This window comes from Cebus imitator, unplaced genomic scaffold (genome assembly GCF_001604975.1).
Source record: "Cebus imitator isolate Cc_AM_T3 unplaced genomic scaffold, Cebus_imitator-1.0 Scaffold15, whole genome shotgun sequence".
NCBI classification, from domain to species: domain Eukaryota; kingdom Metazoa; phylum Chordata; class Mammalia; order Primates; family Cebidae; genus Cebus; species Cebus imitator.
Window position 1 is genome coordinate 9,510,318 of NW_016107330.1, and position 14,860 is coordinate 9,525,177.

Here is a 14,860-nt window from a genome sequence, read left to right on the forward strand (position 1 = left end):
TTTTTAGCTAGGTGGAAATGCCAAATAAAGAGGTGGTATATCAGAAATGAGGACTGAAGACCAGGCACAATGGCTCACACCTGTAATCCCAACACTTCGGGAGGCCAAGGCAGGAGGATCAACTAAGCCCAGGAGTTCTAGACCAGCCTGGGCAACATGGCAAAACCCCGTCTCTGCAAAAAAATTTTTCATTAGCCAGGTGAGCTCAGGAGGTTAAGGCTGCAGTGACCCATGATCACACCACTGTACTTCAGCCTGGGTGAGAGAGTGAGACCCTGTCTCAAAAAAAAAAAAAGATGAGGGCTGAGAGAGAAGTGGTCACCTTACAGGTGGCAAAGGTGAACTAAGGAACTTTTTCTACTGATAAATAGCCCTCCTCACCACCTTTCCCTTACGGGTGGTTCAACGGGGCTCTGCCAGCAATGTGTCCCTTGCTTTGTCCCTCAGTGTGGTTGCCCAAGGGAACCCAGCCATCCAGAGGTTCTCCAGGCACTCACTCAGCAGATGTCGGCTGGTGATGCCCCGCTCGGTGATGGTGGCCTCCATGGCACTGATGGAGGATGGGAAGATATAGGACTGCTGGAGGACCTGGGGCAGCTGGGGGCGGTCCAGGGAGCTGAAGGCGGTGGCGTTGTATTGCTCGGTGCCCTCATAGAGCTCCAGTGCAGTAAACTCGTTGCGCCGAGCCTTGGTGTTCCAGTACTGGTACTGCAGGAATAGGAGGAGGCAGCTCAAGGCTTAGCAGCTGCTTCAGCTGGAAAGGGAAATTGCATTGGAAGGTACCTTTCCAATTAGCTACAGATCCAGGAAGGAAAACTATCAACTAGCACCGTAGTTATCATTCCTTACTACCAAGTTTACTAACTTTCAAAGTATTTTCATCTAGGCTATATAAAGTTCACCATAAAACAAAAGAAATTCTCAAGATTCTTAGAAGTCATAATAGTTACTAACCTTTGAGTCCTTACCAGGTACCAGGCATTGTTCTCAGCTAGACTAAAGGTGACTGTTATTAGCCCTGTTTTACCAATGATGCAACACAGAGAGCATACATAACTAGTTTGAGGTTGTACAGTCAGGAAACGGAGGTAGGATCAAACCTAGGCAGTCTGATTCCTGAGCCTAGCGCCCTAACCAGCACACTTCGCTGCCATCCAGGGAATCTGAGACCCTATGAAAACCAAAGCAGCAACTGGGTTTCTGGAAAGGACTTAGGAATCAAGGAGACCTCTGGAGCTACCCTGTGTCCCTAGTAGTAACTGCTTACCACCACCCAGTTCTCAGAATGCACAATATGAACAGGGCCCTTGGCTTTCTTCTGCACAGAGGAGTGGATGATGCGCCCAGTGACGCCATCAATGAGGAAGATGCCAATAAAGGTGCGCTCATGGTGCATGTCTGTGCTCTCCGTCACCACAGCCAGCAGGTTGGGGTTCAGGCTCTGTAGAGAGAGAAAAAAGCTCCTTTGGAACCATAACGACCATCACATACTCCATTCCTGTGCTGTGAGGCCAGCCTGGAGCTCTCCAGCCTGGCAGAGGAATCAGGGTTTCTGGTGAGAAGAGCTTCCTGTTTGGAGTTTCTCATCACTGCACTTGTTTTATGTGCATTGGGGACTGGGTACCATGCCAGGTACCTTGTATTTTATCTAATCCCTTAAACAACCTTACAGAGTAGCTATTATGGTCCACATTTTGCAGAAAAGTCCCAAAGTAGTTAAGCAGCTTCTCAAGTCACAGATAGCAAATGTTAACCCAAGATACAGTCTAGGTCTGCCCACTCATTGACCTAGCGACAACTGCTGCAGTGATATTTTTCTTCTCAGGGTCACCACCACCCTCCCCATCGCTAAATCCAGTGGCTGAGTCTTGGCCCTCATTTTACTTGATCCACTACTACCACATGACGCAGGTGATCACTACCTTCTTGTGACATCTTGTCACCTGGCTTCCAGAACATCCCTGCCCAGCGTTCCTACCTCACTGGCCTCTCCTTCTCAGTCCCTTTTGGAGGTTCTTCCACATCTCCCCAGTTTCTTCATGGTGGAACATTCCAGGCAGCTCTCCAACCTTGGGCATTTCCATCGACACTCACCCTCATGGTGATCTCAAGCCAATCTCATGGCTTAAACACAATTTATGGATGTTGGCAATACCCAATGTATGTATCGAAACCAAACTGTCCTTTGAACTCCAGACTTAACTAAGAAACTATCTCAGTATCTTTTCTCAGATGTCTCATCTGAAACTTAACACAGCCCAAACTGAACTGTTCTACCCCTCCCTAAAATCTGCTCCTCTTTCCTCCCAGCCATGGTGGCTCCCTGCTTCAGTGGCTCACACCTAAAGCCTTAAGTCATCCTTGACTCCTTTCTTTGTAACACACATTATGCCCCCTTTTGGCTCTACCTTCAAAAGTCCCCAGAACCTGATCCTTCCTCCCCACCTCCATGCCCCCAGCCCAGTTCCAGCCGCCATCAGCCCCTGGATGACCCCACAGCCTACCTGGTTTCCTGCTTTCCCCCTCACCCCTCTACAGTCTAATCTAGGTCAAATGAGCCTGTGGAATCTCAGTCACTGATGTCACTCCTGCTCAGAAACTTCCCAGTGGCTCTTTACCATGCTCCAAAGTGAAGGCCGAGGTGGTGGCCTATGATCTGGCCCTGTTGCCCTCTGCCCTCTGCAGGCCTGACATGCCTCCTCGCTCATCATCTTCTAGTCACTTGGTCTTCCTTGCTGTTTGTCACACACACCAGGAGCACTCTGGCTTTTCTCTCTGAAAGGCTCTCCCCCCAGCTATCCATACAACTCACTTCCTCACTCAAGTCCAATGTATGTATCCAACCCAGACTCTCCTTTGAACTCCAGACTCCGTGCCACCTTCTCACTAAGCCTCTCCTTAGCCACCCGATTTATAGTGTATCCCCTTTCCCTCTTCCCGGCTTTATTTTTCTCTATAAAACTGGTCACTTTCTAATACACCATATAATTTACCTATCTATTTTCTGTATTATTAGCCTCACCCAACTATGATGAAAGCCTTACCAGTCAAGAAGTTTTGTCTATTTTGCCCATTTTATATCCCAGTGTCTAAAAGAGTACCTGCACCCAGCTAGCACTCAAAAAGTACTTCCTGCTTTACCTCTGTGGCATTCCTTCCAAAAACCCATAACCATAGTCTAACCATGAAAAAACTATCAGAAAAACTGAGAAACATTCTACAGAATATCTGACTAGGACTCTTAAACTATCAAGGTCACAAAAAACAAGGAAAAGACTGAAAAACTGTCACAGACCAGAGCAGTCTAAAGAAACCTGATGACCAAATGCGATGTAGGGTCCTGGAACAGAAAAATGACACTGGTGGAAAAAAATGACGAAACCCAAATAAAGTCTGGGGTGTAGTTAACAGTCACGTCACGGTTACGTAGGAAAAACTACGTAAGGGATATATGGGAACTGTGTACTATCTGTGCAGCTTTTCTGCAAGTCTAAAATTATACCACAATGAAGTTTACCCAAAAAAAAAAAACCTTTAGAATTTGCATAATGAACATGAGTCCAAAAAGGCCTACTCCTAGCTAGCATTCTTTTCTGCACATGAAAACACAGGTGCTCTAGTACAGCGGTCCCCAACCTTTCTGATGCCAGAGACCGGTTTCATGGAAGATAATTTTCCCACAGCCTGGGGCAGGGGATGGTTTCGGGAATGGTTCAAGCCCATTACATTCATTGTGCACTTCATTTCTATTAGTATTACATTGTAACATAAATAAAATAATGATCCAACTCACCATCAGGTAGAATCAGTGGGAGCCCTGAGCTTATTTCCCTACAACTAGACGTCCCATCTTGGAGTGACGGAAGACAGTGACAGACCATTGGGTATTAGATTCTCATAAGGAGCGTGCAACCTAGGTCCCTCACATGCCCAGTTCACAATAGGGTTCACGCTCCTCTGAGAATCTAATGCCACCACTGAGCTGACAGGAAGCAAAGCCCGGGCAATCATGCAAGTGATGGGGTGTGGCTGTATATACAGATGAAGCTTCACTCACTTGCCCACTGCTCACCTCTGGCTGTGCAGCCTGGTTCCTAACAGGCCATGGACCAATAAAGTTAGTAACTTTAACCTACTTCAGTAAAGGCAAAGTTAAATAATGGTATATTTTATCTATGTCAAAATATACTTTAGCATTTGTATTGTTTTAGTCCTTCTGAAGGATTTTTTTTTTTTTTTTTTTTTTTGAGACAGAGTGTCGCTCGGTCACCCAGGCTGGAGTGCAGTGGCACAATCTCAGCTCACTGCAACTCTGCTTCCCACGTTCAAGGGATTCTCCTGCCTCAGCCTCCCTGGTAGCTGAGACTACAAGGTGTGCACCACCATGCCCTGCTAATTTTTCTGTGTTGAGATGGGGTTTCACAATGTTGGCCAGGCTTGTCTAGAACTCCTGACCTCAACTGATCCTCCTGCCTCAGCCTCCCAAAGTGCCAGGATTACAGGCATGAGTCACTGCACCCAACCTCTGAACAAATTTAAACTGCTGCCACATGGAAGATGTCTGTCAACTAAGAATTCGATTTGCATCCATTAAAGTACAAAGTAAAAAATAAATTAAAAGAATTTGGCTGGCCACAGTGGCTCTCACACCTGTAATCCCAACATTTTGGGAGGCCAAAGTAGGAGGATTACTTGAGCCCAGGAGTTCAAGACCAATCTGGACAACATAGCAAGACCCCATCTCTAAAGAAAATAAAACAATTAGCCAGGCATGGTGACACACACCTGTTGTCTCAGCTGTTTAGAAGGCTGAGATGGGAGGACTGCTTGAGCCCAGGAGGTCAAGGCTGCAGTGAGCTATGATCACACCACTGCACTCCAGCCTGGGCTGTAACAGAGCAGGACCCTGTCTCAAAAAAAAAAAAAAGCATTTAAGTCAATACCACCAATAATAATGTTAACTATGTGGCAGGCACTATTCTAATCACTTTACGTGTTATCATTAATCTTCAAAATAATCCTCTGACGTTGGTGCTATCATCCCCATATACTGGGGAAAATTGAAGCTTAGGCAGCCTAAGAGATGAACAGCTAGTGCAATGCAGAGCCAAGTCTTAATTCGACAGTCCAACTAGAGGTTTGCACTGGGTTGCACTGGCTCATGCTTAGTGATCCAGCTTTACCATCAAGGTCTGTGATCTTGCTACTCTATTCTACGACACACCCTCCAACTCAGTCTCTGCTGTCCCAGAGGGTGGAATTAATGTGCATTCCTACTGTGATTACATTCTCTCCCACGACAGTTTTGCAGCCCACTAGTTACCTCCATCTCCCTCTCTTTAACACTCACTAGAGTGTTGGATCATAGAGATGGAGTTTCTGATGGCTCACCTATGGTTTAACCCCAGAATGCCATATCAGTACTACCACCACTAAAAAGAGCTGGGCTAGGCCCAGTGGCTCGAGTCTGTAATCCCAACACTTTGGGAGGCTGAGGAAAGACAACTGCTTGAGGCCAGGAGATAGAGACCAGCTGAGGCCCTGTTGATACAAAAATTAAAAATTAAAAAAATATATATTTTTGGAGACAGGGTTTTACTATGTTGCCTAGGCTGATCTCTATCTTCTACAAAAATTAAAAATTTTTTAAATTGTTGTTGCTGTTGTTTGGAGACAGGGTCCCACTCTGTCACCCAGGCTGGAGTATAGTGGCACAATCGCAGCTCACCGTAGTAGCCTTGACCTCCCCAGGCTCGGATGATCCTCCTACCTCAGCCTCCTGAGTAGCTGAGACCACAGGCATGCATTACTATGCCCAGCTAATCGTATTGTTTTTACTTTTCGGAAAGACAAGGTTTCAGCCAGGTTGCCCAGTGGCTGTTCTGAAATTCTTGGACTCAAGTGATCCACCCGCATCAGCCTCTCAAAATGCTGGGATTACAGGCATAAGCCACCATGCCCAGCCTTTTTTAAAAATTAGCACAGCATGTGTCTGTGGTCCCAACTACTTGGGAGACTGAGGTGGAAGGATTGCTTAGGCCCAGGAGGACGAAGCTTTGGTGAGCCATGACTGCATCACTGCACTCCAGCCTGGGCAACGGAGCAAGACTCTGTCTCAGGAAACAAACAAAAAAGGCCAAAAAAACAAGAGCTAACATCTGTTCCTTACTTATCATATGCTAGGCACTGGGCTAGGCATGAACAGCTCATGGGATCATCACAACCAGCCTAAGAGGAGGGTATATTATCCCCATTTCACAAACAAAAATTAATGGTCAAAGGGATTAAATGACTTACGCAAGATCACATATCTACCAAGTCCTACAGCCAGACTTGAAACCCTTATTTTCCCGGGTCGAAAGCCCTTGCTGTAGGCCAGACAGCTGGCTGTATGTACCTTGTAGAGCACACTGCGGTCCCCCATCACACGGCCCTGGGAATGAACGTGCTCACTGCTGCGTTTCCCCTTCACCTTGACGATCCGCTGTACTTCTGGAGGAATGGTCAGCTCCCAGCTCAGCTCAGTGGTGAGATCCTAGGGCAGGAGCAAAAGAGCCTGTAATCAGGAGGGTACACTTAGAGCTGAAACAGCTGGAGTTAGACCCATCCTGCAGTCCATTATTTGAGGTCTTTGTGCAGGAAGGAACAGAGATCAGAACTAGAAAAATGGGCCAGGAACAGCGGCTCACACCTGTAATCCCAGCACTTTGGGAGGCCAAGCAAGGTGGATCACTTGAGGTCAACAGTTCAATACCAGCTCGGCCAACATGGCGAAACCCCATCTCTACTAAACATACAAAAAATTAGCCAGATGTGGTGGCAGGCACCTATAATCCTAGCTGCTCGGGAGTCTAAGGCAGAGGCTGCAGTGAGCTGAGATCACACCACTGCATTCCAGCCTGGGTGACAGAGCAAAACCCCGTCTCAAAAAATAAAAAAGCAAACTAGAAAAATGGCAATAGAGATCTAGTTTATGAAGAAATTTCAGAACTCTCGGTTTGATTAAGATAGATACAAAAGCCAGCAGGAAAGGAGAAGAATGTTCAATAGTATCCCGTTGTTCATCTGAGTAGGAAATATGCAAGGAAAATTTACTATTTATTACTAAAATCCAAGATCTCTGAATACTGGGGCAAGTAGTAAATGTCTAAGCTAACAGGGACCTTGAAACATTTCCTGTATGATTCTTTTTTTTTTTTTTTTTCTTGAGACAGAGTCTCACTCTTACTAGGTTGGAGTGCAGTGACCTGATCTCGGCTCACTGCAATCTCCGCCTCCTGGGTTCAAGCGATTCTCTTCCCTCAGCCTCCTGAGTAGCTGGAATTACAGGCGTGCACCACCACACCCAGCTAATTTTTGTAATTTTAGTAGAGATGGGGTTTCAGCATGTTGGCCCTGATCTCCTGACCTCGTGATCCACCCGCCTCAGCCTCCCAAAGTGCTGGGATTACAGGCATAAGCCAGCATGCCTGGCCTCCTGTATGATTCTTTACGGTCACAAGAAACCAACCAATAACATTCATGGTGAAATACGTTATACATCCATCATATGGAATTATGCGGAGCCCTTGGGGGTGGAGATTGGCAAGGGGCACAGGGACCTTCTCGGGGCTGGTGCTGTTCTGTTTCCTGATGTGACTACCAGGTACACAAGTGTATTCCCTTGGTGAGGGTTAACTGACCTATGACTCATAATTTTGTACCTTTGTCAATATTTTTCTGTAATAAAAACTGAAGTTTCAGAACAATAAGGTAGAAAACTCATTAAATGAAAAAAGCAAATTTCATTTGAGAATAAATATAGGTCAATTCCGTATGAGTAAGAAAAAAAAATGGGCCAGGCATGGTGGCTAACGCCTGTAATCCCAACACTTTCGAAGGCCGAGGCAGGAGGATCACTTGAGGTCAGGAGTTCGAGACCTGGATTTATGGAATCGTAAATACACAAGGACAGTGGGAAGAGCCACAGCAAACTGTGACAGGGTTTCCACCTGGGGGAGACCGCTGGAGATGGGCTATAAGCATCTGTCCACATTTTGCTTATACACCTCTCTGTATCAATGGACTCTTTTACAATGAGAATATACTCATGTATTGCCGGAATTTTTTAAATAACAAAAATTTGATTAATAACAAGTCTTCACTGCCACAACCTTCTTTGAAAACATGAGAACTCACTAAAACATCTCCAGAAAGGACGGTCACAAGTGAAGGCAAAGGCAGCAAATGCCCTTGTGGTTCAGGACTCGCCCACACAGCTGGCTCACTTCCCACAGACTGCTCTGCGTCCTTTGTCTTCCTTGGTCTTTGTTCACTCAGATAATGTCCTCAGGGCTCCAGATTCATGACACCCACACTCCAGTTCACTCCCTTGAATCTACAAAACTGTCTCTTTCAACATCCCCTTTTTATTAACTTGGAAGGACATTTTTTTTTCATCCACAAGGGTAAAGGATGTGCCTTCTGGGCCGACCATTTCCAGTGCCATTTATGCTAAGGTTAGCTATTATAAATGTCACAAAAGGGCACTGCATTTTCAAAACAAGAGCACTGCAAACTTAGATGGCATTTACCATGTGCCAGGTGCTGTTTTATGTGATTTATGTGTTGAATTCTCTCAACAACCTTATGAGACAGGTACTTATCACCTTATTTTACAGATAAGAAAACAGAAGGTCAGAGCCCAAGCTCACATAGTGAATGACAAACCTCGGCTTCAAATCCAGCAAACTGGATCTAAGCTCTTAAATTCTATGCCTCTCAAAAGGCCATACAGGACAGGGTGGGAGAGCTGTCTGTGAGTGCACACCACAAAGTACTTCTCCAAACAGTCCTGCTAACAAGACCACGCCAGCCCCTCGTGGACTTCAGAGCTGGACTTCACAGCCAGTGTGTATCACTGTTTATAAGAGTTACTCTTTCAAGAAATAAAATTCAAAGCACATATTGTATCAAGAGTTGCTCAACATCATCTTCATGTAAAAGTACAACTTATTACTCAACCCACATTCCTACCTGCTACCCTCCCAAGAATGGGAAAAACGTCCCATCTCTCTGCTATAGAAATAGAATGTGGAGCCAGGCACAGTGGCTCAAGCCTGTAATCCCAACACTTTGGGAGGCTGAGGTGGGCAAATCACAAGGTCAGGAGTTCGAGACCAACCTGGGCAACACGGTGAAACCCTGCCTCTACTAAAAATAAAAAAATAGCTGAGTGTAGTGGCGGGCGCCTGTAATCTCAACTACTAGGGAGGCTGAGGCAGGAGAATTGCTTAAACCCAGGAGGCAGAGGTTGCAGTGAGCCAAGATCGTGCCATTTTCCAGCCTGGGCAACAGAGGGAGACTCCATCTCAAAAAAAAGAAAAAGAATGTGGAATGAAAGCTCCACAAGGGCAGAGATTCAGTCTGCTGTTTACCACTCTGTCCACAGCACCTAGAACCAGACCTGCCATGTAGTAGCTGTTCAACAATAAACAAGTGATTGACTTTATATCAGACATCAGGATAATGCTAATCTAAGTTTACAATAGAATAAGTAGCATAATTCACTTCTTAGCCAAATGCCAGGAAATGCCCACATCTCACCACAAAGGGTACTGCCAGGACGCGCCTTCCCTACCTTTCGAAGCCGATATCCACACAGTCGTCCCTGCTCTGCATCCACCAAATAGAAGAAGATGGAAGGGGCAAGCTCATGCAGCTGTCGCAAGACATTCCGAGTGGCTGGAAAAGCTGTGACCTTGAAAAACCCAGATAGCCCAAGAAGAGTCAGGAATCTCTAAGCCCAGTGCCCCAAAACTCATTACTATTTCCCCATCAAAGAGAGCCTTAAAAATAGAACAGCAAATCTTAAAAGAATTAGAGTCTAGTGAACGCAGTTTAGGGTTTACATTCAGTTCTGCTAAGAACCGGAGTTTTCACATGCAGACACAGCAGTCATTTCTCTCAGACACGGCCTTAGAGCCAAAACATGTGCTGGGTGTAGACAGCACTCCATCTCTGGGCCGCTGTTTGGCCACCTGGCTGCAAACCTGGCTCCACTAGCATGTTCTCCATCCCCTCTGAAGACAGTACCTTATATTCATCATCTATCAACAGCAACACCTTGGCGTAGTCTTGATCCATGACTGGGAGAAGCAAGGACTGCAAGATGGGGCGCTTCAGCACTGGGGGAGCCACCTGACTCCATTTCCCAAAAATGGGATTGAAGACGTACAGAGAACTCATTCCCGATTCCTAAAATGAGCGAACTGTCAGCTCCACCAGCAAGAAAAGACTGTAAATCCTAGGGAAAGACCTGAAGAGCTGGGACTGCAGCTCAACAACTGTGAGGGGTTCCCTAGTCTTTGCCCTCTTTGCAGAAAATAAGTTCTTGGCTGAAGGTGAATAGTCCCCTAGGCTAATGTCACAAAGAAAAAAGTCAGACTGTCTGCCAGTTCTTTTTTGTTTGAAACAGGGCTTCCCTCTGTCACCCAAACCGGAAGTGCCGTGGCATGATCAAGGCTCAGTGCAACCTCTACCTCCCAGGTTCAAGCGATCCTCCCACCTCAGCCTCCCAAGTAGCTGGGACTACAGGCACAAGCCACCACACGTGGCTAATTCTGCTTTTATTTTTTGTAGAGATGGGGTTTTGCCATGTTGCCCAGGCAGGTCTCAAACTCCTAGACTCAAGCAATCCGCCCTCCTTGGCCTGCTGAAGTGCTGAGATTATAGGCGGGAGCCACCATGCCTAGCTGTTCTGCCAGTTCTAACCAGGAACTGATCAAAGAGTCAAGTAACAATTCAGCAACCTGGCCAGGCATGGTGGCTCACACCTGTAATCCCAGCACTTTGGGAGGCCAAGGCAGGAGGATCACCCGAGGTCAGGAGTTTGAGACCAGTCTGGCCAACATGGTGAGACCCCATCTCTACTAAACATACAAAAATTAGCTGGCATGGTGGCACATGCCTGTAATCCCAGCTCCTCTGGAGGCTGAGGCATGAGAATCATCTGAACCCAGGAGGTGGAAGCTGCGGCGAGCCGAGATCATGCCAGGCAGCCACTTCAGAAAACTGCCTACCAAGCCCACCTTCTATGCTAGAATGAAGGCACAAAAAGCCATTCTAATTCTGGGAAAACACAAAAATATCTTTGTGTCCTGCTCTTCCTCAAGAGAGAAGAGAAAATAGCCACTCAGCTACCAACAGCCCATGTTTAGAAAAGAGGAGAGCTGGCTCCCTTTGTAGCTGAAGTCATACCCACTTTCTAAACAATTCCACATCAGTGCTAGATGGTTCCTCCACCCAGGCATGAAACTAGAAGAAACAGAATTCTAACCCCTGAAAGTTCCTCATGAACTCACACAATTCCAAGGGCCTAGGAGCAATTTAAGTTACAACATAGCCAAAAAGCCACACTGACTCTGGCTCAAGTCAGAGGTGGATGCCTCACCTTGTCCTTCACCAGCAGGGTGCACTGTGGGGGGTGGGGGAAATGAGCAGTAGTTCTCTGGACCATCAGTTTAAAGGAGGAGTCTGGCTTGACATTGGGTAGATACTGTTTCCACAGGATGGTGCCAGAGCTGCTCTCAATGCCAAAGAGCTGCAAGATAAACAAATACTTGGCTCACTACGAGAAAGAGAAACCAAAGAACTCAGTCTGTCCTTGAAAACTAGAACCAGTGTTATCCCCAGCAAAGGCTTTTTGTTCCCCATCCTCAGAACTTGAAACGGTTCAGTAACTGGGGCTTAAACCCCACTCACCTTGCCTGAGGCTGTTACCATCACCATCATCTTCTGGAGGTTGAATTCGTCTCTGGCCAGGGTGTCAATGTTGATCTCATTCTTAATCTGACTTCGGGGCTTCCGAGCATCATAAAACATTTTCCAGAGGTGGGAAGTCCATGCCTGCAGCAGGATAAGCTGAGACGAGAGGCGTTTCAGGAACATCCCCAGCAAGCCATCTGGTGTAAAGGAAAAGTAACACACTCTACATCAGACTAGGGGTCCAGAAGGAGGTACATGCTTTTCCTATGAGGAATCTCTGCCTCTCCTCTGAAGTGATAAACTCCACACTCTAGGCCACAAGCCCAAGGGGCATCCTATATCTGATGCCCAGTCTCACACTCATGTAAGAGTCAGGCAAGAGCTTCCAGAAACTACTTACCTGGCTCTTACAACTAAACCCAGATGGAATCTTGGAATAGGAGACTAAGAGGTCAGGAATCAGGCATGCAAGAGGTAGCCATGCTATGAATGTCTCCACCACAGCCCCACATCTAAGATGCAGAGGAAGGTTTCTGGGTGCCGTGACAAAGCCAAAAAGGTACAGGTGTGGGGGTGGCAGGGTGCAGGTAAATAAATGTGTATCATGAGTAGGTACTTCCAGCTCTCACTGCTTCATTCCTACTTTGTCAACTGTTTAACCTGCACCAACAGACGTACTTGCAACAAGTTCCCAGGACCATCATTCACTCTATCCCTGATTCACTCTATCCCTGATGCCATCAATGAAGCCACTGCCCTCCAAATCTCCTCCATTAGAGACCATAGATTTGGAAACAGATACAAGGAAGCAAGGTAAAGAGCATGGTCTCTGGAATCTAGCAGGCTCAGATTAAGATCCCAGCTTCACCACTCACTACTGTGCAACCCTGAGAAATGTACTTCACCTTTTTGCTTCTGATTCCTCATCTGTAAACTGGCATGCAACCCACCGGACTGTTGCAAAATTATATTGTATGATGTACATAAAGGATTTAGCGTGGTCCCTGGTACATGGTAAGCACTCACTAAAAAAGGAGCAGAACCTCTGCTTATCTTATTTTCCACCCACCTCTGCTCAAGGAAGAAAAGTGAATGGCAACAGGACAAGTCACAAGCACGGCAGTCCACACACACACACACACACACACACACACACACAGGATGTACCTCATTGGTCCAAGTCAGGAAGAAAAACAACCAAAAGCTAGCCATGTGAGCAGGCAATGAGCAACACAGCAGCAAGAAGCAGGTTTTACCTTGAATTGCTGGATCCAGGCAGCAGAAATAAACAGTAAAGTCAAATTAATCTTCAGCTTAAGAAAATGTGCATTGCCTAGCAGAGTGCCTGGTCCAGAGCAGGACCTCAATAGCTATCCGTTGGAAAGCTGGATGAATGGACAGAAGGGAGAGGGTTTGGGGTAGGACTGAATCAGAGCAGAGTGAATGAAGTTCATCCGGGCAGCTGGGACCGTGGCCAGCTTTAGAGGGCACTGGGTTATTTCCACAATACCCAGATCAACCCAATCGTGTCTCCAGACAGATTGGTTGCTGCTTTGGAGACAGTGAGTATACGGTACCTGGCAAATTTTTAGTACCCAGGCAATGGCAGTTATTACCATACCAAGTTAAGACTTTTTTCCCTCAGCTTTCCCCTAGAGGGATTTTGCCCTAGCTTTCCCTAGAAGGATTCACAGTTCATTCTTTCACAGAAAAGAATGGTTTCATAAACCATATGGCCACAAATGCACCAGGACCTTATCACAAAGCTCATTCAGAAAAGTCTAGCAATCTGTCAAGCCCAGGAAGCCAGAGATGCATGACACAGTGTCTCTTGTGGTCATTTCCAGACTGCCCCTCCAGCAACTCTGCAGCTCCAACCTCTTAGGTTCATACCTGCCTTTTTGCCAAATTCTCCTTCCAGCTCGGCCTGTGCCCCAGTCAGGGGGAGGTCTACCATCTCTAGGCACACCACTTCTGCCAGGGACTCCTCACGGCTCCACAGCACCACCTTCCCTGCTACAGGAAACATTTTTACATAAGCTAAGCCTGGGGCCAGGCACAGTGGTTCACACCTGTAATCCCAGCACTTTTGGAGGCTGAAGTGGGCAAATCACTTGAGCCCAGGAATTTGAGATCAGCATGGACAACAGGGCAAAGCCCTATCTCAACGAAAAATAAAAATCGAAAAACTAGTCAGGCATGGTGGTGGCACCCACAGTCCCAACTACCAGGGAGGCTGAGGTGGGAAGATCACTTGAGCCAGGAAGATTGAGGCTGCAGTCAGCCGTGATCGTGCCATTGCACTCCAGCCTGGGCAACAGGGTGAGACCCAGTCTCAGAAAAAAAACAAAAGCTAAACTTACCTCCCAGATTTTCTAAAGAGACTCTTCTTGCTGACTCAGGGATCACTACAAGCTCTTGCATAAAAGGAGAAATGGCAGAGCAAGGGACTGGAATCAATAGGTCAAGGGAGAAATGTTCTGTATCCCACCGAGAATGCCAAGTTATTCTTCAAAAACAGGTGACAGGGGCTGGGCACAGTGGTTCACACCAGTAACCCCAGCACTTTGGGAGACCAAGGCAGGCAGATCACCCGAGGTTAAAAGTTCAAGACTAGCCTGGGCAACATAGTAAAATCCTGTCTCTATTAAAAATACAAAATTAGCCTAATATGGTGGCACACACGTATAATCCCAGCGACTCAGGAGGCTGAGGCGGAGAATCACCCTTAAGCAGGAGGCAGGATTTGCAAAGAGCTGAGATTACACCACTGCACTACAGCCTGGGCAATAAGAACAAAACTCTGTCTCAAAAAAGAAAAAAAACACCCGGGCATGGTGGTTCAGACCTGTGATCCCAGCACTTTGGGAGACCAAGGCAGGTGGATCACCTGAAATCAGGAGTTTGAGACCAGCCTGACAAACATAGTGAAATCCCATCTGTACTAAAAATACAAAATTAGCCGGGCATGGTGGTGCATGCCTGTAATCCCAGCTACTTGGGAGGCTGAGGAAGGAGAATCACTTAACCCTGGGAGGCAGAGGTTGCAGTGAGCCGAGATTACACCACTATACTCCAGCCTGAGCAACAAGAGTGAAACTTCATCTCAAAAAAA

General features: G+C 46.7%; 1 protein-coding gene across 5 annotated transcripts in view; it reads right to left on the bottom strand.

Annotated features, from left to right (window-relative positions):
- The window catches only part of EMC1 (ER membrane protein complex subunit 1), a 37,259-nt gene that overhangs the window by 3,734 nt on the left and 18,665 nt on the right, over positions 1-14,860 (bottom strand). For 3 of the 5 annotated variants that reach the window (XM_017505901.1, XM_017505880.1, XM_017505909.1), the window contains 9 exons: positions 13,639-13,761; positions 13,002-13,010; positions 11,743-11,942; positions 11,432-11,581; positions 10,075-10,236; positions 9,620-9,739; positions 6,398-6,535; positions 1,268-1,441; positions 498-708 (listed from right to left, as the gene is read on the bottom strand). In XM_017505901.1, the coding sequence (XP_017361390.1) occupies positions 498-708; positions 1,268-1,441; positions 6,398-6,535; positions 9,620-9,739; positions 10,075-10,236; positions 11,432-11,581; positions 11,743-11,942; positions 13,002-13,010; positions 13,639-13,761 (1,287 nt within the window). The remainder of the gene's footprint in view (positions 1-497; positions 709-1,267; positions 1,442-6,397; positions 6,536-9,619; positions 9,740-10,074; positions 10,237-11,431; positions 11,582-11,742; positions 11,943-13,001; positions 13,011-13,638; positions 13,762-14,860) is intronic. The other 2 variants (XM_017505892.1, XM_017505884.1) reach the window with 1 other exon arrangement.